At 38.0% G+C, this 21,776-nt stretch overlaps 2 protein-coding genes across 3 annotated transcripts in view; both read left to right on the forward strand.

Moving 5' to 3' along the window:
* The first annotated feature begins 3,148 nt into the window (after positions 1-3,148).
* Haus3 (HAUS augmin like complex subunit 3) lies at positions 3,149-13,140 on the forward strand. 2 transcript variants are annotated; one of them, XM_075943936.1, is made up of 5 exons: positions 3,149-3,227; positions 4,291-5,341; positions 6,260-6,699; positions 8,977-9,205; positions 11,497-13,140. In XM_075943936.1, the coding sequence occupies exons 2-5, from the start codon at positions 4,433-4,435 to the stop codon at positions 11,713-11,715; spliced, it is 1,797 nt and encodes a 598-aa protein (XP_075800051.1). In that variant the 5' UTR covers positions 3,149-3,227; positions 4,291-4,432; the 3' UTR covers positions 11,716-13,140. The 2 variants fall into 2 exon arrangements, with proteins under 2 accessions (XP_075800051.1, XP_075800050.1); XM_075943935.1 differs by lacking the exon at positions 3,149-3,227 and adding an exon at positions 3,234-3,368.
* Poln (DNA polymerase nu) overlaps positions 3,257-21,776 on the forward strand; it is a 151,520-nt gene continuing 133,000 nt past the window's right edge. Inside the window, exons 1-2 of the mRNA XM_075943934.1 lie at positions 3,257-3,368; positions 14,988-15,132. Coding sequence (XP_075800049.1) covers positions 14,994-15,132 — 139 coding nt within the window. The 5' untranslated portion in view covers positions 3,257-3,368; positions 14,988-14,993. The remainder of the gene's footprint in view (positions 3,369-14,987; positions 15,133-21,776) is intronic.

The following is a 21,776-nucleotide window of genomic DNA, read 5'->3' on the forward strand; positions in this document are numbered from 1 at the left end:
CCTAGAATTAAATGCCTGCTAGCTCCTGCCCTTTCCCTCAGCCCAGCCTACCTTCAACTTAGCCCTTTGTCCTTACCATCTCATTTTGGATCTCATGGTTAGTTCAAGCCCAGCCTCCTCTGCAAGTGAGCCCCGAGTCCTTTGTCCCTATCTGTCACATTGTTGCTGAGATTCTGGCCGCATAAATTAGGTGGTGGACTCATAGACTAATCGCTAGCGGGACATTGCATAGCTTCTTTTTCCAGCCTTGAGCTAGACAGCTGGAGCACAGGAGCTCTGGATTTTTCCAGTTATACCACTGGCCTGGGAGGGGAGCTGTAGTGGCTGTTATCCCAATCTCCCTCAACAGATATGAGCCTCTCAGCCTACCTAAGGTCCTGGACTGCTCTGGCCCCTAAACTCCACCAGGCCTCTTGTTATCAGCTTCCAGCTTCAAAGGTGCCTGCCCCTACCCCTTCCTGGTGGTGCTGACTCAAATGCTCCTCAGTTTGGTACTGAGTTTTCACCTTTCTCACATGAGTGTAAACACAATGAGAAGAAATCTCCCCTTCCCAACTCCACGGTCTGCGGAAAGTCAGCTTTCTTCTGGAAGAACAAGACCAATAGGAAGAAGCTGCCAGGCCACATCTCATTGGCTGACAGCCCCCAGGGTTCTGCCAGCTCCTGGGGTTCCCTTGCCTTTACCCATTCCTGAGTTGTCCAGTGCCAGCTTTCTCAGACCTTTTGTATTTGAAAAAAAAATGTAGAATCAAGTTAATACATGTCTGAGGCGGTCACTCCCTTGCTTCCAAACAGCCCCATCTCCATGTTGTTTGGAGAATAGGTCTCTTCACTTCCATTAAACTGCATCCGAAATCAACCTTTAACATCACAGTTGTATATGAAGTTTTAAAACTGCCTGAAAATATACTATCTAAAGCATACACTACTTTTTAAATATTGATGACAGGAGAGTAAAACTTCAGCCAAGAAGTAGAAAAGACAAGCAGCAAAGACTGTCCCTCCTGGCGCTGCAGTTAGCTTTGTTTCACCAGTGACATTCTCACAGGCTTGCTTAGGCGAGATCAGCTCCTGGCTTCCCTTACCTTTTGACCCCATTAAAACCACAACTGATTTTGAGTAGAAAACAAGCTTGTCTTGGAAATAAGTTTAACATATTTGCCTTCTTAAATTTCCAATCCAATTCCCTGAACACTTCCCAGAGCTGTATAATTAACCCCGTTTTGTTTGTCGTTTGTAGTCAGGGTCCCGGTCCTGTTCTAATCTCTATATTCTTATGACTTCTTATGGCCTCACAAACACCTTTCAAACAAATAGCTGTGATAAGTAATTCAAAATGGAGAGTTGGGGGCCTGGAACTGCCCAGGAGTCACTAAGAAAAGTGGGTTTCCTGGAAGGTCTCCAGGGTTCCGGGTTGTGCCTCCTGCTCTGGGGGGACCTCATCCAGAGCAAAGTGGCCTTTTGTCTTTCTGCCATCTTTAATTTTGTCTCCTCTGAGTTCTTCCTCACAATCTATAAATATCTCCAAGTTCCTCCCACTTTAAAACAAAACAAAACCAAAAAACCCTCTCAGCCCTGCATTCCCCCCCCCCCCCCATCTTGTGTCATTTGGCTCTTTTTCTCTCGGTCTTTGCCTCCTCAGCAAAATTTTCCAAAAGCACTGCCTGCACTTCCTCTGGCCAAAACCCACTCAACACCAGCTCCCTGCTGAGCCCCTACCTCCAGCTTGACACCAGGGGTCCTTCTGGGCCTGTTCCCTGATTTCCTAACTCCATATTAGGCACCATCCTGAGAACTTTCCCCCAGTAATGTTTGATTTTATTTACTCTGAGATTTTATTGGCTTTCAAAAGGAAGATTAAAAAGTGAAACAAGAATTAATAGTAAATGTCTTTAACTCTAATTAATTATCTGCTAGATTGTTAGTTTTTCTCTCTTAAAAACATTAAGAGCTGGGCAGCGTAATTCACACCTATAACACTTGGGGATTCTAAAGTAAGAGGATCTTGAATTGAAGCCCAGTCTGGGCCATGCAGAAATCCTTGTCTTAAAAACCAAACAAGCAGGGAGTTGGAGAGTCGGCTCAGCGGTTAAGAGCACTGTGTGCTCTTGCAGAGGTCCTGAGATCAATCCCTAGCAATGACAGGATGCCCTCTTCTGATATAAAGGCATGCATGCATGCAAACAGAGCACTCATAACATTATTCAAATAAATAAATAAATAACTCTTAACAGATAAGTTGGGGGGGGGGGGCAATGCAGAAAGAATTCTACCTAGTAACAGCTAGCCTAGAACTTTGATAAACCACCTCATTTGTGACCGGAGGAGGGGAGTACTGTTTTCTAATGATCAAAGCTTACACCTTGCAAATTTATATGTCATCTTACAAGAGATTGGTAAATGCAGTTTGGTAAAAAAACGAACAAATGCCGTCCCATACAAACACGTTGTTACCAATGCCAAAGGGCAGTTTTCTGGGACCATAAGCCATCAGGCTTGCTTCACTTAGCCGTATTTCAGCTTCCTGCCTTTCATCGAACGACTGTGGCTATCCTAGCAGCCTCAGAATGTCTGTACTTTCGAGTTGAATGCATTCCTTCCACAGCACTCCAAACTTACGTGCTTTCCAGTTTGACATTTTGAAGATGGGATCGTGGAGGAAGTCAGCTAGGCCTTGGGAGTTAAGAACTTTTGCTAAACAACTACTGTAAAAGAATCTATAGCCAATAATCCTGCACAGCAAGAGATCTGTTGCTAGCAACCCGTTAGGTCACCGTGCCGCGGGGAGGGGTCTTTCGGCCTCAGGCTTCTGATCCCTAGAGGTGTCGAAGATTAAGAGCTATCCTTAGCCTAGGAGGCCTAACTGAACGAGAGAAGCCTGGCTCGCTGTGCAGCGCTCAGCCCAAAGAACCCCAAACATCAACTCCAGGGCGGGGCGGGGAGAGGGCGGAGTCTTCAGCGAGGAAACCGCTCCGCTTGAGCCTAACGGGAAGGTCGGCGGGCTGGGGGCGGAGTTAATGGGCAGGAGAGCCAATTAGCGGGCTCTTGGCTCCATGCAGGTAGTGGGTGGGGCAGGTCAGCTGTTCCTCCTCAGCCTCTCCGCGATACCACGCCTGCGCAGATATTACCGCTGTTGCTATCTGCGCATGCTCGTCCCGGCACTCCCGTGAGGCACTGCGACGCGCGCGGTTGGAGGTCTCTGACAGCGCCCGCTGGTGTAGCCGGAGGTGGGGGGTTCCGGTTCGGCGTTGGCGGGGCCGCCGCTACCCTCCTGCAGCCAGCTTGAGGAGCGGGTAGCCGATAGAGGTGTTCGGGAGGCTGAGGCTTCGTGCCGGGCCTGAGGCTGCGTGGCCAGTCATCCGGCTGGGGTTGGTAAATTGTTTTTTTTCCCGAGTGCTGCGGATAAAACCCAAGGCCTCAATCATACTAGGCAAGCGTTAAACCCAAAATATGTCCCTCTCCTTTATGCATCTTTTTGTTTGCTTGTTTTGCTTTTCGAGTCAGGGTTTCTCAGTGTAACAGCCCTACCTGTCCTGGAACTAGCTCTTATAGATCAGCCTGGCCTCGAACTCACAGACATCCACGTGCCTCTGCCTCCCTAGTGCTCGGATTAAAGGCCTGCGCCACCACTGCCCGGCCCTTTATGTATATTTTAAAAACAGCAATTCTGTGGTTTTGTGGGTGTGTTTTATTAGGGATCCTAAGTGCCGGAACTGGTTACTCCAGAAACAAACAAAAACTAACCCAGAGATTTTGCTATCAGAGTGTCAAATTTATCGAGATTTTTACAGCCTGCCATTGCCACTGACCTTCGTTTGCTGAAGTCTTGGATCGTTGTGCGCTGGGTGAAAATAATACTTTTTGCTTGATGATTGGCTACTTTGAAACTTGTCACTTTGCCCTGGTTTTCTCTGCATTAGGCTGGTTATGTCTGGAGATTGAGTCGTTTGAACCCGATGAATGCTGATTGATGTAAATATTCAGTTGATCTTTTAAAAAGTGGCATATTTCTATTTCTAAACTAGAAACGACGGGGAAACAACTATTATTTTACAAAATATAGTGCATTTTAAATAATTTCGTCATTGGAAAAATAAGATTTTTATTGTTATATTTTCACTAATAGGGTTTTCATTACTGTTGCAGTGTGTTTTGCTCTGTTTTCATCAGATAACGAACTTGCATCTGCCTTTCATTTAAATAGTTTCCTGATGGCATCTGATAAAATGATCTGTATTTAAAGTGCATTTGACTTATTTGTACTCTAACACTTGTTTTTTTCCCCTCTAGGAAAGGACACTATAGATTGTATTTCCCCCCTTCTTCCATGGACTTAGTGTAAACATGTTTTTTTCTGTTTGAACTTAGTTCTTAAAGACAGTTCCCATAGATTCATATCAAATATAAGAAACAGGGGTAGGGTAGTTAAACCATGAGTTGTGGAAAGGAGTTTGTGGAAACATTGGAAAAAATTGGTTATCCTAAAGCTGATACTCTTAACGGAGAAGATTTTGACTGGCTGTTTGAGGCTGGTGAAGATCAGTCATTTCTGAAATGGTTTTGTGGAAATGTTAATGAACAGAATGTATTGTCTGAAAAAGAATTGGAAGCTTTCAGCATTCTTCAAAGATCAGGCAAGCCCATCCTAGAAGGAACGGCATTGGATGAAGTTCTTAGAACCTGTAAAACTTTTGATTTGAAGACACCTACACTGGATGACAAAGAGATACAGAAATTAGAAGATGAGGTTCAAATGCTGCAGAAATTATATAACTTAAAAATTCAGCAACGGAATAAATACCAGTTAATGGCTTCTGAAACTAGTTACAAATCTCTGGCATTAAATGCTAAACAAGAGGAAGCTACTAAGAAGCTAAAACAAAGTCAAGGATTCCTAGATGCTGTGAACACTAAACTTAGTAATGAACTTCAGGTTCTTACTGATGAAGTTAATAATTTGATGATATTCTTCAGAAATTCTAATTTAGGTCAAGGGACAAATCCAATGGTATTTTTATCTCAACTTTCCTTGGAAAAATATATAAGCCAAGAGGAGCAAAGCACAGCAGCCTTAACCTTATATACCAAAAAACAGTTCTTTCAGGGTATACATGAAGTAGTTGAAACTTCAAATGAAGAAAATTTTCAACTCTTAGATATACAAACACCATCTATTTGTGAAAATGAAGAAATCCTTGGGGAGAGACAACTGGAGATGGCTAGGCTGCAGGTAGCATACATCTGTGCCCAACAACAGATCTTACACCTGAAAGCAAGTAATTTGAGCATGAAGTCAAGTATAAAATGGGCAGAAGAGAATCTTCATAGCCTAACCAGTGAGGTAAATATAAGAAATAAGATTGAATTTGTATTGTAATTGTTAGAAACATAAGGTTTAATATTGCTACTACTTTAGAAAGGTGAAATTTAATTTTATGTTTTCTCAGTACTTATTTACAGCGTGTATTTCATACAAAAATATTATTAATCATATTACCAGAACTTAGTAATATATTGCCAGAACTTAGTAATTTTATCTTCAGTCATACTACCTGGTTAATTCTGAACAAAAATGCCTTAATTTGCACTATGAACTTGAAATTTGTGTCATTTCAAATATAGACTAAACTGGGGTTTCCATTTATGATATATGTCAAAGAGACTACTTGCTTGATTGTGGGTGTTCTGCCTCATTTCTCTGACGAGAAGTCAAAAGTACAGGATTCAGTGGAATGAATTCCTCTTGTTGAGAATGTGAAGATATATTACAGTTATTCATCTGTACTCTTTGGAAGCTTGCTTTCTTAATAATCATCAGATAATTGAATAAAAATGTAGGTTTTTCTGAATTGGAATGAATACCTGCATTAAATTAGTTACTGCAAGAGACGAAAATTTGAAATAATAAAAGAAGTGTGTGCTGTAATCAGCTGATACACTAATACCTATTGAGATAGTTGTAAGAAAAACTAAAATCTTCATTTGCTATCAATGACTAATATGCCGATAAAGTTATGATCAAGATAATAGATCTCCTAGTTAGCTATTACTGCATGCATATTTAATGTGAAAGCACTGAAGTTTTTCTCTTGACTTAGTCCAATATCTTCCCTTTTAAAATTAGTTTTGGATTATACTAATAAGTTACTTTTTATTCAATGAGCATATTATCTGACCACTTAAAACAAAAAAAGTGAAAATAATTTTAAAATAAAAATTTAAACCTACAGTTTAAAATGTTACTGCTTTCTTTTTGTAGGCTGTTGGTAAAGAAAATTTGGATGCTAAAATTTCTAGCTTGAACCGTGAGATTCTAAAACTTGAAGAACAAATCACTCATATGAAAGACAAAATTTTGCCTGCTGTAGTAAAAGAGAACGCCCAGTTATTGAACATGCCGGTTGTAAAGGGAGATTTTGATCTGCAGATTGCTAAACAAGATTGCTATACAGCAAGACAAGAGTTAGTTTTAAATCAGTTGATAAAGCAGAAGGCATCATTTGAGCTTGTACAGTTATCATATGAAATTGAGTTGAGAAGACATTGGGATACATATCGGCAACTTGAAAATTTGGTTCAACAACTTAGTCAAAGAAACGTGGTGTTCTGTCAGCAATTAGCAACGTTAACGGATCCGTCAGCATCTGAGCAGTTAAACTCCAGGACTCCCATCAACACTAAAGATTATTCTACTCATAGGTATGCATATGTCATTGCTTTCTTAATAATTTTTATTTGTGTAAGATACTAGAGAATTTGAACAGAAATTTTTAAAGGTTTAAGAAATTACTTGTACTTAGATTGGCCTTTCTGCTTTTCTTTTATCTTAAACAATTTTGGTTCCCTTTCTGTTCATGTTAGGTCTGAATGTAGCCACTTTAGAGCTGAAGTCAATGAGTTGTAGGAATAAACTAATAAAACATTTACTCCCATTTAGACACCATTATTTACTTTATTTTAGATTTGGGACAGGACATTTGAATACAGCTTTATATCATAGGTTTTGCCGGACACAATACTGACTGTGTTTGGGGAAGGTGGTAATAGAGCGGAAGACTTTATTCCCTGTCTGGTAAGGTAGAGCACTCAAAGTGAAAGCTAGCCTTTCCTGGTTATCTAAATAATTGATGATACCAAGATACTGAAATTAAAAGACTAAAGAACACAGACTTCAAAAGTCTGTATTCTGTAAGGTGTAGTGACTCATATCTGTAATCCTAGTACCTAACAGGCTGGTGTAGAAAGATAGTATGTTTGAAGCCATCGTGGACTGTAGAAAATGAATGTTCAGCAAACACCTGTGTTTTAAATCCTGTGTAGTGATGGGATTATATCTTAATATTATACCTTAATACTTTTTGGAAGCTGGGACAAGAGAATCTTGAATTTGAGGTCAGCTTGGGCTACATAGCAAGAATTCTAGGGCAGCCTGAGTTGCACAATGAGACTTTGTATTTTAAAGAAAGAAAGGATTGGCAGGGAGACAGGGCTAGGGAGATAGTTCAGTCACTGAAGTACTTGTGTACAAACTTAACCTGAATTTGATCCCAGAAATTACATAAAAAAGCCAGTTGCAGTGACACACTCCTGTCATCTCTACACTGGAGAGGTAGAGGAGAAAGTGCTTGCTGGCCAGCCAGTTTCACTGAATAAGTGAACTCAGGTTTGTGAGAGACTTCGGTAAAAAATGAGACAGAGTATTTGAGGAAGAGTCCCAACATCAACCCCTGGCTTCCCTGTGCACATGTACACACACACAAACACATAATTTGTATCCTATTCATTTTTCTGCAGGAAATAATATACGTTAAATCATTTTGTTTATTAGTAAATTGAATGACTTAGGGTTGCCTCATTGTTTTAATTTTACGGTTTGCCATCAACATCATAGTCGTGTAAACGTGCTAGTGTGTAATTGTGTGGTTATATTCTCCAGATCGTAATTGGCAACTTTGGATTTCAACCACCTTTATAGTCTGTTAAGATTTGGGTGTATGAAGAGAGGAAGCTATATGTTGGTATATGTATAAGTAAAAGATATAATGTCTTTTTATAAGGCAGGTGTGACATGTTGCTTTAGATTTTTCTTTTGTCTTACTTATAGGCTGATGGATTTTTCTGCCATTAAGTGAAATGGTCTTATTAATTATCAGGGATTTTTTTTGTTTTGTTTTTGTTTTTGTTTGTTTTGTTTTTCAAGATAGGGTTTTTCTGTGTAGCTTTTTGGAACCTGCCCCGGAACTTGCTCTGTAGACCAGTCTGGCCTTGAACTCACAAAGATCCACACACCTCTGCCTCCCAATTTAATACCAGTGGTGGTATTAAAGGCATGTACCACCACTGCCCAGCAATTATCAAGATTTTTACCAATCAAAATACTGAACAAATTAAAGTAGGAAGTTTGTTGTTAATGGCTATTTATATAGCTCTTAATTGTTTACCTTTTACAATATTTACGTTTTTAGTTTTTCTCTTTTAATCCTACCACAATCTTGTCCAATAGGCATTTATTGGTCATTTTTGCTGCTGCTATGTCATAGGTGTATTCTATAAAAGAAATGTTTTCTTGGGATGTATCACTGAAGCTTGCTTTGAAGTAAACTAATAAAAGTGAAGTTTGTGTCTAAAATAGGAAAGATGGAGAAACTGGAAATTTAGATATTTCTTTTAAAGAATTATCTTTTTGAGATAGTATCTTGCTGGCCTTGAATTTGCTCTGTAACCTTGAGCCTATGATGCACCTACCTTAGCTTCCTGAGTGCTGGGATGACAGGGTTGTATCATATGCTCAAATTCAGGTATTTCTCTTCTGAAATAGTATTATATTTGTGATGTTTCAGTTGCTCAATATTAGAAACACACAAATTACTACTTTTCAGTTGTTACTTAGCTATCACTATCCATGACCCAATATGGTAGGTTATAATTTTGAAAACTGCTAACATGAACATTTTTCTCTTTAATTTTATATTTTAGGCTTTATCAACTTTTAGAAGGAGACAATAAGAAAAAAGAATTGTTTATAACCCATGAACACTTGGAAGAAGTGGCTGAGAAATTGAAACAAGATCTTTCTCAGATACAAGATCAATTGGCAGTATCTACTCAAGAACAGTTTTTCTTTCTGTCCCAACTGAATAATGATGTGGACATGCTTTGTGATGCTTTGTATCACGGAGGGAACCAGCTATTGCTCTGTGATCAGGTGAGTGTTTACCTAAGAAGTTTAAAATGCTGTTAAAAATATGCTTATTGTAAAGGGCCAGAGAGCTAGCTCTTGTAAGAGGACCCATGTTTCATTCCTAGCACCCACATGGTGGCTCACAACCATCTGTAACTCTGGGGGGAGTTCTGAGATCCTTGGCTTTTGTGGGTATCAGGCACACATGTGGTATACATATACACATGCAAGCAAAAATACTTATTCAAATAAAAAAAAATCATTAAAAATGTTCTGCCAGGCAGTGGTGGCACATGCCTTTAATAATCCCAGCACTTGGTAGGCAAAGACAGGCAGATCTCTGTGAGTTTGAGGTCAGCCTGGTTCACAGAGCAAGTGCCAGGACAGGCTCCAAAGCTACACAGAAAAACCCTGTCTTGAAAAACCAAAATAAGTAAGTAAGTAAATGAATGAATAAAATAATTAAATAAATGAATAAATAAAATAATGTTCCTTATAAAAGAAAATAAATGCTTTTATTTAGAGTACAGAGTCTTGTTGTATAGCCTATGCCGGTCTCCAACTCACAATCTCCCAGGTTCTAGGATTATAGGCATATGCCACCATACAAAACCTTATGGTTTTTTTGTAACTACTAATGCGTATTCAGATAATTTTGAATGTTGTGTACATAATTTGAAAGTAAAGTTTTCAGCCACTATAAAAATGATATGATTTTTTTATTAGGGAAGAAAACTTGTTATTTCAGCAAAGAGAGGATTGCTCGTCAGTTTTAAAATCTCTGTGTGTACTTATTGGTACATGCTTCTTCTAATGGAATTCCCCAACTTTTTTGTTTTAAACATGTTTCCCAGTAACTGGTCTTTTAGATGTTGGTAGACATTTTTTCAGCATATTCTTTTTTTTTTTTGAATTTTTTTTTGAATTTTTTTTGAATTTTTATTTTTTATTGAGAAAAGGAAAAAAAAGTATCCGCCTCCTCCCAACCTCCCATTTCCCTCCCCCTCCTCCCACCCTTCTCCCGCTCCCCCAAACTCCTCTCCCCCTCCCTCTCCAGTCCATAGAGCAGGGTTCCCTGCCCTGTGGAAAGTCCAAGGTCTGCCCCCCTCCGTTCATATTTAGGAAGGTGAACATCCAAACTGGCTAGGCTCCCACAAAGCCAGAACATGAAGTAGGGTCAAAACCCTGTGCCATTGTCAGCATATTCTTTTTTTAAATCACATTTATTTGTGTGTTATGTGAGAGTGTCATGATGCACAGGTGGAAATCGGGACCATTTATAGTAGTTGGTTCTCTTCTTTCTACCATATCTTTCCAAGGATTGAACTATGGTTGTCAGGCTTGGCTGTAGATGTCATTGTCTACTGAAGTGCCTCTCTGGTCCATCACTGTGTTACTCTTGAGTATATTTTAAAGGGGAAAAAACAAGCCAGTTAAAATGAGTAGAATATTTATAAAGCCTCATGGTTAATTCCTAATTGCTCTGAATTGTTCTGTGATTCATAATTGACACATTTTTCTACATCAAGAATATTAGGGAAAACTGTTTGGTTCCAAACAGAATCTCACCACATAGCCCTTGTTGGACTAGAACTTGCTACATAGACATGTAACAGTCTTTACTTTGCCTCCAAGTGGTGGGATTACAGATCTGAGTGCTTGGCCATCAGAAACCACCACATAATGGCCTCCATGATAAAATGCATCTTTGTTTCAGAATGTTATGATCTGAAAAAAACTGTGTATCCCAGTTTGGCCTCAAATTTAGAGCAATCCAGCCTTCCTTTCCTACTGTTGGTATTGTAAACATGAGCACCATCCACACCCAGCCTGTTAAGTGTTGTTTTTTTTTTCTTTTTAAATTTTTTATTACATTTATTTATTTTTGTGTGTGAAGGCTCACACACCTGTCGATCAGAGGACAATTGGGAGTCTACTGTTTACTTCAAACGTGGATTTGGGGGATCAAACTTGGGTCATCAGGCTTGATAACAAGTGCCTTTGTCCACTGAGCCATCTGTTCAGCCCTCTTTTTGTTTTTCTCTAGTTCTTTGTTTAAAGATAGGATCTCACTATGTAGGCCTGGCTGGTTTGGAATTAACTGTGCAGATCAGGCTATCCTAGAACTAAGAGATCGTCCTGCCTCTGTCTCCCAGGTGTTTATATTAAGAGTCTGTGTCATCACTCCAGACTAACAGGGCTTTTTATTGTGATTATGAGAAGTTTTTCATTTAATAGAATTTCCTTTTAAATTTCTAGTTGGTGTTAGTGATAAAGTTCTTGAAATAAAGGTTTTTTTTTTCTCCCCTTTTCAGGAGTTAATGGAACATGTTCATCGAGTTGAATCTAAGTTGAATAAACTAAATCATCTCCTTACGGATATTCTTGCTGATGTGAAGACAAAAAGAAAACTTTTGGCAACTAATAAATTGCATCAAGTGGAAAGAGAATTATATGTATATTTTTTCAAAGATGCAGACTATCTAAAAGATGTTGTGGAAAATTTAGAAAACCAGTCAAAGATTAAGACCTGATCTTAAAGACTGAAGATTTCTAAAACTGAATCTTTACTATGCCTGCTGTGTTTTAATTTTTAACTATTAGGATGCTATTTCTAATAAACACTACTAATTTTTCTTTTGACATTTACTTAGTGTGTGGGGAGGGATGGGTATATGTGCAGTCGTGTACAGTAATTAGTGTGCACCATGTCGCATGTGTGGAGGTGAGAGCGTCTTGGAGGAGTTGTGTTACTCTTCTACCACAAGAGCTCTGGGAATGGAAATCAGGTCGTCAGTCTTGGTGGCAGAGATTAACCCACGTCATCAGCCTCAGTGCTACTAGGGTTATAAATTTAAGATCAACAGAACATTTTATTTGAATAGATTCAATGTCAAGTTGAACTTCCCTAATATGAAAATTTTAAATACTCCAAAATTTGAACCTGTATTTTTAAGCAACTGGAATGTTTCTCAAATGAAAAATTCTAGCCGGGCGATGGTGGCGCAGCCTTTAATCCCAGCACTCGGGAGGCAGAGGCAGGTAGATCTCCGTGAGTTCGAGACCAGCCTGGTCTACAGAGCTAGTTCCAGGACAGGCTCCAAAGCCACAGAGAAACCCTGTCTCGAAAAACCAAAAAAAAAAAAAAAAAATTCTACATCTGATCTTACATGGCTTGTCAGTCATAAAATACATACACTAAGTTATAAAGCTACCTTCAGTCTTATTTGTATAAAATTTTGTCTGAAATATGAATGAATTTCACATTTTGACTTCATTTCTATCTCTAAAATGTATAATTGTATACAAAAATTAAAATATCTGAAGCACTTTAGTTCCACTCATTTAAGTTAAGGGATGTTCAGTTTGTGACATTGGTTTTGAAGTTGTATAAACATGGACTGACCAGACTGGACTTGAACTCACATCGGGCATGCTACCAAGTGCTTCTCATCACTGTTTGCTTGGTGCCACTTTATCTTGTCAAATTTTTACTTGCAGGAAAAAAACATGCTATACAAATGTTTTAAGTATAACTAAATTTCCTTAAATTGGCATTTTCTGCTGTTGGGTATTTCAAAATTTTGTAGAATTTGGGGTTTTGTTTTTTAAGGTTTCTGTTATCTGAGGTCAACTGTGATCTGAAAATAATTTTAAAAAATGACAGGAGTAAAGTTTTTTTTTCAGAAGTAAAGTTTTAAGTTGTATGTCATGGACTCTGAAACCTCCCACCTAGGATGTGTTATACCTTTGTTTAGTGTATGTATGCTACATACTTGACCTTTTTTACCAGTCACTCAATACCTGATAGTTAGCAGGTACATAGATTTCCATACTATGTGTAGTTTCATTGGGGTTTGGAATTTTATCCTCTGTCGGTAAAGTAATACTATTGTATATTCAATAGCCAAGTCTTGTGTTTGACTAAAGTAAAATTCTGCTGAAGTATTTTCCCCTAATTTTCTGTTGTAATCTTTGGAAGTTTAAATGTGTCTGCTTGTACCACAAATTTTGAGCATTTCTGTTTTAGGGGCTGGGTTCTGGTGGCCGTACTAGAGCTTTAACCACTGTGATTATAGCATAAATAATGAAATTTGAAATATAAGTTTCAAAATTATATACAAATGGTTGCTTAAAGGGTTTATGATATATATTTAAATCACTTAGAAAATGTTGGACAATTATTTAAGATTTGAAGTGGCTTTTTAGTTGGATTTTTTTCTTTTTATAGATTCATTTTGTTTTGTTTTTAAGGTAAGGTCTTAAATCTTTTCGCCTATATTGGTCTTCAGTTTATGATCCTGACTTGACTGTGCTGGGATTATGAGTGTATACCACCACACGAAATTTCCTATCGGTTATTTTATCAAATGCTCCCAAAGAGTTCATTTTATGATATGTCTGTGTCAAATAATAAATATTTTAAGTTCAGCTATAGGAAATACCTCTAAGAATATTCTTTACCTTTGTCTTATGGTTCACATAGTTTTATGGATATTTTCAGGGTATAACTATAGATAGAAAGTGGCCATGCACTGTATTTTTACAATCTATCAAGCAAATACATTTCTGTCAGTTATTGTATCATGTTACGTAAATTTATTTTCGTTAGGTGAGCCTAATATAGTTAAAAAAACATTAAATTTTATCATAAGATTTAACTGTAAGGCCAGTCTGACTCATGCCTTTAATCCCAGCACTTGGGAAGCAGAGGCAGGTGGATCTCTGAGTTCAAGGCCAGCCTGGTCTACAAATAAAATTCTAGGACAGCCAGAGCTGTTAAACAGAAACCCTGTCTCAAAAACAAAACAACCCCTCCCAAAACAATTTAACTGTCAGCTGTTCATTTTAATATCCAGAGATAAGGCATTTAAATTCTTCTTTTCTCAAATAATGTGGGAAACGGTTAACTGCTTTCCCGGTGGGTGCCAGATAATTTAGCTAGGAAGCAGATAATTAATCTGTACCACCCACTAAACCTTCACCTACTCAGCCCGTGGACCAATAGAGACTTGTCAGTCCCAAAGTGGCAGGTTATTTGTCTACCTTGATGACCGAGGTCAGGTTTAATTACCGTAGTGCAGAGTTATATGCTTGAAAATAGCAGCCAGCTTTCAGAACTGAGGAGGAGTTAAACTGCTTACCTCATAGTTGGTTAATTAGAAATTATTTTTATATGTTTATTTCTCTATTTTTTTTAAAACATTTTATTTATTATGTATACAATATTCTGTCTGTGTGTATGCCTGCAGGCCGGAAGAGGGCACTAGACCTCTTTACAGATGGTTGTGAGCCACCATGTGGTTGCTGGGAATTGAACTCAGGACCTTTGGAAGAGCAGGCAATGCTCTTAACCACTGAGCCATCTCTCCAGCCCCTATATGTTTATTTCTCAAAGGAGCCTCTGGTTGGTTTGATTTGATTTGTAGCGCTGGGAATCAAGACTAGGGTTTATACATACCAAGCAAGAGGGAACTGAGATTGGTATGTAAAATGAAAAAAGATAGTTTGTTTTCTTTTAAAAAAATAAAAATAAAACAGCTTTAAAAATATTTGAGACTGGGTCTTACTAATCTGCCCAGCTGTCCTCGAACTTGCTCTGTAGCCTAGGCAGGCTTGAACTATGTCTTTCTGCCTCAGCTTCCTAATTCAGTTTGTACCAACAGGCCTCACTTCTTTCTTCATCCTATTTGTGTTAAGTAATCGAAACCTGTTTCCTGTAGTTATTAATACCTTTTAAATGAAAATATATGTAAGTCCTTTTAAAGTCTTAAAATTAATATATGGGTACTTATCTTGTATTTAGGACTTTATGAAAATGGAAAATTATGAGGCATGTGTAGGTTTTGATCTCTGTGAGACACCCCTCTCTACTGTTGCTCAGAAGATTATGTGTGCTATGCGTTCAGGTGATTTCATGGATTCTAAGAATGAGGGAGAGAGTACAAAGAGTAAGTAATTTTATGAGTCTTATTGTCTTAAATGTTACTTATTTTAAAAGCTTAAGACTTAAAAGTGAAATGAATGTAATAAAATTATTCCCTAGAACTTTATATTTTGTAGGGAATTTCTATTGCCTACAAAAGAAGTGATTTCCAATACCCTCCCTTCCCCATTCTTTGTGACTAAATTGCTTACTAAATTCAAACTCCTTTAACCCCTTTGCTTTAATACAGCACTCTTCCTTGTTCCGGGTACTTTAGTATCTTCAAAGGAGATGAACTCTTTCCTAATGTCTCTTGGATTATTGAATTTGTAAATTACTTGCTGTTATATATGGCCACAAGAGAAATGTTCCTGTCATGTGCTGCCGTACAATATATAAATTCTGGGTATCAGAGAAGAATGGGTTTGTGTATGTGGTTTATGATGTATGGCATGCTAACAAAAAGCTGTGGCATATACTCTCAGGCACAAGTATATCTGAAAGTTTTGTAACGTTAGGGTTTTTTAACTAGCAAAGCCAGTAATTTGTTTTATTTCTTTTTTTCTAAAAACTAAGTTGTAAGTCATATTAAATTAGGATATTGAGATAAAATCATTGAGAGTATTGCCAAGTATTAACACAAATGCTGTCTATAAACACAATTTCTTAGTTACAAGATAGTAGCACTTGGGGCTTGAGAGATGGCTCAGTGGGAAAAAACAGGCTTGAGCAGCTGAGTTTGAATCTGTTGTATTTAGGTAAAGAAGTCAGAGGTAAGGCTATTTGTGTCTAATAACAACATTGGAGGTAGAAGAAGCAGGTAGATCTTAGGAATTCACTGGTCACCCAGCCTAGATGAACATTACTATTTAAATTGCTATAATCTTGTCTTTTTCAAAATCTTCTCCTTGCTCGAAGGTCACACCACTATCTGACTTTTATCACAACTGCTTCGTAATGAAAGCGTTTTATATTGCTTCAAGGACCTTTTTGTCAGGGATTACTTATCTATCCCATAGTAATCCAGACTTCCTTTCTGAGTTACAGAGGTGTGTGCATGGCTCAGGTTCATTGCATCAGGTCCTATCAGATAGTGAGTACCCCTTCTAAGGCATACTTGAAGATGGCCAACTTGCTTCCCATTTGGAACTCAAGATCATTTCTCTTCAGTTCTTAGACTAAATAACAGTATTATGGGGTGGGGATGAAATAATATGTCAGAAGGACCTTGGGCATGTAAGTGCTTCATGAAACAACAGCTCTCTCACTAACTGAGACCTTTATCTCAGAACAGGAAAGAACTAAGCTTACACTTTGTCCATTAAGCCATTGTATTAACTCTTGTGCCTTTAGCTTAGGGTTTTGTGGTGTTTTTTTTTTTTTACCTTAACTTACCTTTATATTCAGAATTGAGTTCATCTATAAATGTTTTGCCTTATATTGTTCAGTAATATTGTTAAAAGTGTTTGGAAATTACTGGGGTCAAAGGAGTTTTTAAGATTTTTAGCTGATTAGATGCTATATCATCTTGAGATTAAGCATGTTTTAATCAGTATATGTTTATTTTATCTTTATTTTCATAGAAAAAACATTCCACACATTTATTAGAACTTTTAAGCTGGAGTTTAGAGATGTATTTTGTATTTAAAATATTTTTATAAAAATGAATTTATAAAAGCTTGATTCTCTGAAAGGTATTTGGGGAATACATTCACATTTAGTATGAAGCTTATCTTTATTCCCACTATCTAGTAGAAATAATTTAGCAATTTCAGTAACAGAATGAAAAACTAAAAGGCAGAATAGATCTATGATTATATTTCTTCTAATTAGGAGTAAATGAGTAAACATTTTTATGTGTACCAAATAAATATAAAAATCCTTATTACTTCAAATCATTTACACAGCCTTGCAAGGTATTAGATTTTAGTTCCCAAGGCCACTGCCCTCTGCCTCATGGATATTTTTGAGGTAGCCTCTAATTTTTTTCAAGACAGACTTTGGGGTCTGTCCTGGAACTAGCTCTTGGCTGGCCTCCAACTCACAGAGATCTGCCTGCCTCTGCCTCTCAAGTACTGGGATTAAAGGCCTGTGCCACCACTGCCTGGCTCCAATTGCTTTTTATTTTCAGTTTATTGCCACTTTGGTTGTTTGTGTCATGGCTTCAGGTTATTCTTTGTCCTTGCTCTCTGGAAAGTTTGTCCCTAGGATATTTTCATGTAATCCTATGTAATATCTACCTCCCGTCTGCCCTTTATATTATATTCTACTACTCACTATTTTCCAACACTTTGTTGTCCCAGTCAGATTTAAGTATGACTCCTGACAATGTGACACTTTTCTCATCCGTTCCCTGTTGACCTTTCTTCACAGCTGTTAGTGTGTTAGTGCCTGTTTCCTGTATGGACATAGATGCAAATTCTCTCAATAAAGTATTTGAAAACTGAGTTTAGTACCACCTTAAAAACATCTTACAACATGATCAAGTTAGCTAGTTGTTTGTTTGGTTTTGTTTATGTTTTTTTAGGACAGGGTTCCATTTCTTTGTGTAGCTCTGACTGTCCTGGAACTCACGCTGTAGACCAGGCTGGCTTTGAACTCAGAGATCCGTCTGCCTTTCTTCCTAAGTGTTAGGATTAAAGGGGTGAACCACTATTGCTGGCACTCAAATTAGTTTTATTCCAAAGATGTAAGCATTATTCAAAATAAGCAAATCAGCAAATTAGCTTAGTACATAAATAGAATCAGGGACAGAAATCACATGATCACCTCAACAGATACATACATTTGACAAAGTTCAACCCTTTCATGGCAAGTGTCCTGAAGTGACTATGTCTAGAAAGACCATACCTTACCATAGTAAGAGAGAGAGCATCGGGTAACAGCATTTCCCTCCAAGTTTGACCACATAAGTTCAGCCCCCAGGATATACCCAGTCAACAGAGAGAACTCATGAAAGTTGTCTTTTGACTACACATGCACACAAAAAAGAATAAATGTAATTTAAAACTAAGGGTTAGGAAGATGGGTCCATGGTTAAAGTACTCACCATACACGTGTGAGGACTGGAGTTCAGATCCCTGGAATTCATGTAAATTCCTTGGAATGATGTGTGTGCACATGCACATCTGGGTCCACTTAAAATTCTAGCCTCAGAAAGTAAAGATGGGATTCCTTACTAGTTAGTAAGACTAGCATTATAAGTGAACTCAGTTTGATTGAGAGGTCCTGCCTCAATGAATAAGGTAGAAGAGTGATGGAAGATGATTCCTTACATCAACTTTGGATCTCTACATGCATGTGCACCCATGTGTTCTTGCATCCACTCAAATTTGTGCCTACATGTGCAAACGTGTGTACACACACTTGCATATCACACACGGAAATGGAAAATAATAAAAAATTTAAAAGTAAAAACTATATACAGAAAACATCACAAATACTATATTAATGGCGAAAAATTGAAAGCATTCCCTGTAATTCAAGAACAGGAAATCATTGACTAGTTATCGGGCTAGCTCAGCAGGTAGAGATGCTTACTACGGGCCTGAGAAACTGAGTTAAATCCCTAGGACCTATGTTGTAGAAGGATAGAACTAACTCTTGAGAGTTGTCCTCTGACCATTGGCACACCATAACAAGCACGGGCCATCACAAAATAAATATAACAATTTTAAAAAGAAGAATATGTCTATTATCTCCATTGTTGTCTACTGTAGTCCTTGAATTCTTAAGCCAGAGAAATAGAGGGTACACACAGCAAAGGAAAATGTCAAATTATCCCTATTTACAGACTGGTCCTATTCTTAAAAGACCCTGATACCACCAGAAAACTCTTAGATCTAAATAAACATTTTCATCAAAGTTGTAAGATAGCATCAGTTGCTTTTCTATATAATGACAATGAACATGTTGAAAAAAATCAGGGCAAGCATAGTGGTGCATGCCTTTAATTCCAGCAATTGAAGAGGGCAGGATGTTTGAGGCCACCCTGGCCTACATAGCAAGTTCCAGGACTAGACAAACACTGTCTCAAGGAGGAAAAATTGCAGAAGAGGAAAAAGAAAAATCTAGAAATATACCTATACAAAGTGTGAGACTTTTACAGTGAAAACAGTATCCCTAAAGGAAGAAACTGAAGTCACTAGAAGATGGGAAAAAATACATTCATTGACTGGCAGAAGGAAAATGACTATTGCCAGAAACAATCTACAGAACTGCTTTAATCTCAATCAAAATTCCAATGGCAAACTCCTAAGATTAATATGAAAGCACAGAAGACCTCAAGCTGTCAAAGCAATCCTGAGCAAAAAGCATGTTACAGGTGTCAAAACACGATCTCAAATTATACTACAAAGCAGTAGTAACAAAAACAACATGGTGCTGACACAAAAACAGAGACCAACAGTGACCTAGAATTGAGGACCCTGAAATAGACCCATGGAGCTACAAACATCTGACTTTCAACAAAGATGCTGAAATATGTTGGAGAAAAGATAGCATCTTCACTTGGTGCTAGGAAACCTGAAATTAAGACCCGAAACTACCAGAAGAAAACAGGAAAAACACTTAAAGATACAGACACAGAACTTTCTGAATAGGATTCTAGTCCAAGAAACCATCAAGAATTGACAAATGAAATTACACTGAATGAAGTTTGGGCATCATGGGGAATAATTATCAGAGAAGAGAGCCTACCGAATGGGAGAAAGTCCTTACTAGTCATTAACAGCATTGGCATCTAAACTTTTTTTGTTTTATTTTTCAAGACAGGGTTTCTCTGTATTGTAGTTGGACTTTTTTGGACAGCCAGCTCCCATAATGACATGGAGACTTCTTATTAATTATGAAACTTTGGCCTTTGCTTAGGCTTGTTCCCAACTAGCTCTTATACCTTAAGTTAACCTATTTATATTAATCTGCGTTCTGCCACATGACTCATACTGTATATCCAACTCCCCATGTCTCACTGGCAAACCCCCCAGCCTCAGATTCCTCCCGTGAGTTTTTCTCTCTTGCCGGAAGTCCTGCTCATCCTCTACTGCTATTGGCCATTCAGCTTTTTATTAAACTAATCAGAAGGTGCCTTAACAGAGATACATCTTCACAGTGTACAAAAAGATTATCCCATAACACTGCAGTTCTAACTGTCCTAGAACTAGATGAGACTGACCTTGAACTCAGATCCTTCTGCCTCTGCCTCCTGAGTGTGCCACCACTGCCAAGGGTATCTAAACATTTTTAAAACTCAAAAAAAAAAAAAAACCCAGCTAGTCAGTAATGGACAGGTAAACCGAATAGTTCTGAAAAGAAATATAAACTGCCAATAAATACATGAAAAGTGTTAATGGTCTTAGCTGTCAGGAAAATTCAAATAAAAACTACATTGAGATTCTGTCTCACCCTAGTCATAATGTCTGTCATCAATAAGACAAATTTGGGACTGGATAGTTGACTCTGGTTAACGTCACTTCTTGTTGCAAAGGACCTGGGTTTGATTCCCAGCACCCACATGGAGGCTTACCACTTCCTCAGGCACAAGGCATGCATGTAGTACACAGGCATATATGCAGGCAAAAACACTCATAATAATACTGAAATAATAAAATAATAAATAATGAAAATCTAAAAATAAATTTTAAGAGTTTCTTCGAAAATTTACCGTTCAGGATGTGGGGGATAGGAGAACTCTTAAACAATACTGTTCCAAAGAGCTGCTTGGCCACTTGTTCATTTCCTGGCTGCCCAGACCCCCAAAATAATCACATAGGAATTGTATTAATTAAAATCACTGCTTGGCTCATTAGCTCTAACTTCTTATTGGCTAACTCTTACATCTTAATTTAACCATTTTTATTAATCTGTGTATCACCATGAGGCTATGGCCTACTAGCAAAGTTCCAGCACATCTATCTCTGGCTGAAGATCCATGGCATCTCTCTCCGCCTCTTCTTCCTAGCATTCCATTTAGTTTTCCCTGCCTAGCTCTGTTCCCCTATAGCTCTGCTATAGGCCCAAAGCTGTTCCTTTATTAACCAATGAAAGCAACACATAGACAGAAGGACCTTCTACACCACAATACATACTGAATATGTAAATTAGGTAACCAACCTTGGAAATTAGTATAAAAGCTCTTAAAAATAGGCTGAGTAGTGATTGCACATGCCTTTAATCCCAGCACTCAGGAAGCCGAGGCAGACAGATCTGAATTCAAGGCCAGCCTATTCTACAGATTGAGTTCCAGGACTGCTAGGGCTACACAGAGAAACCCTGTCTCCAAAAACCAAATAAACACATATGATTCAGCTGTACACTTTTGTGTATATATCCAATGGAATCAAAGTCAGATATCTACACACCTAATGACAACAGCCAAGTTATAGAATCAGCATACATGCCCAATTGTATTAATCAGACTTCTCTAGATGAACAGAACTGATAGAAGATATGTAGAATAGCTTACAGGTCATTGTTGCCCAGCTAGTCCAACAATGGCTGTCTTCCAATGTAAGATCCCGGAATCCAGTAGTTGTTCAGTCTACAAAGCTGAGTGTCTCAGTTGGTCTTCAGTATATGCTCAAGTCCCAAAGAAGTAGGCTCTAATGCCAGTGAAGGAATGAACTTGGAAATGAGCAAGAACAAGCAAGGTAAAAAAAAGACCTTTTTCTA

The sequence above is a fragment of the Microtus pennsylvanicus genome, chromosome 12 (genome assembly GCF_037038515.1).
Source record: "Microtus pennsylvanicus isolate mMicPen1 chromosome 12, mMicPen1.hap1, whole genome shotgun sequence".
NCBI classification, from domain to species: domain Eukaryota; kingdom Metazoa; phylum Chordata; class Mammalia; order Rodentia; family Cricetidae; genus Microtus; species Microtus pennsylvanicus.

What these genes read in the sequence shown, in the direction of transcription:
- Haus3 (XM_075943936.1), top strand. Translation starts at nt 4,433, where the DNA reads ATGAGTTGTGGAAAGGAGTTTGTGGAAACATTGGAAAAAATTGGTTAT. An exon ending in AAAGATTATTCTACTCATAG is followed by an intron (nt 6,700 to 8,976) that starts GTATGCATATGT and finishes TTTATATTTTAG; the next exon opens with GCTTTATCAACTTTTAGAAG. An exon ending in AGCTATTGCTCTGTGATCAG is followed by an intron (nt 9,206 to 11,496) that starts GTGAGTGTTTAC and finishes TCCCCTTTTCAG; the next exon opens with GAGTTAATGGAACATGTTCA.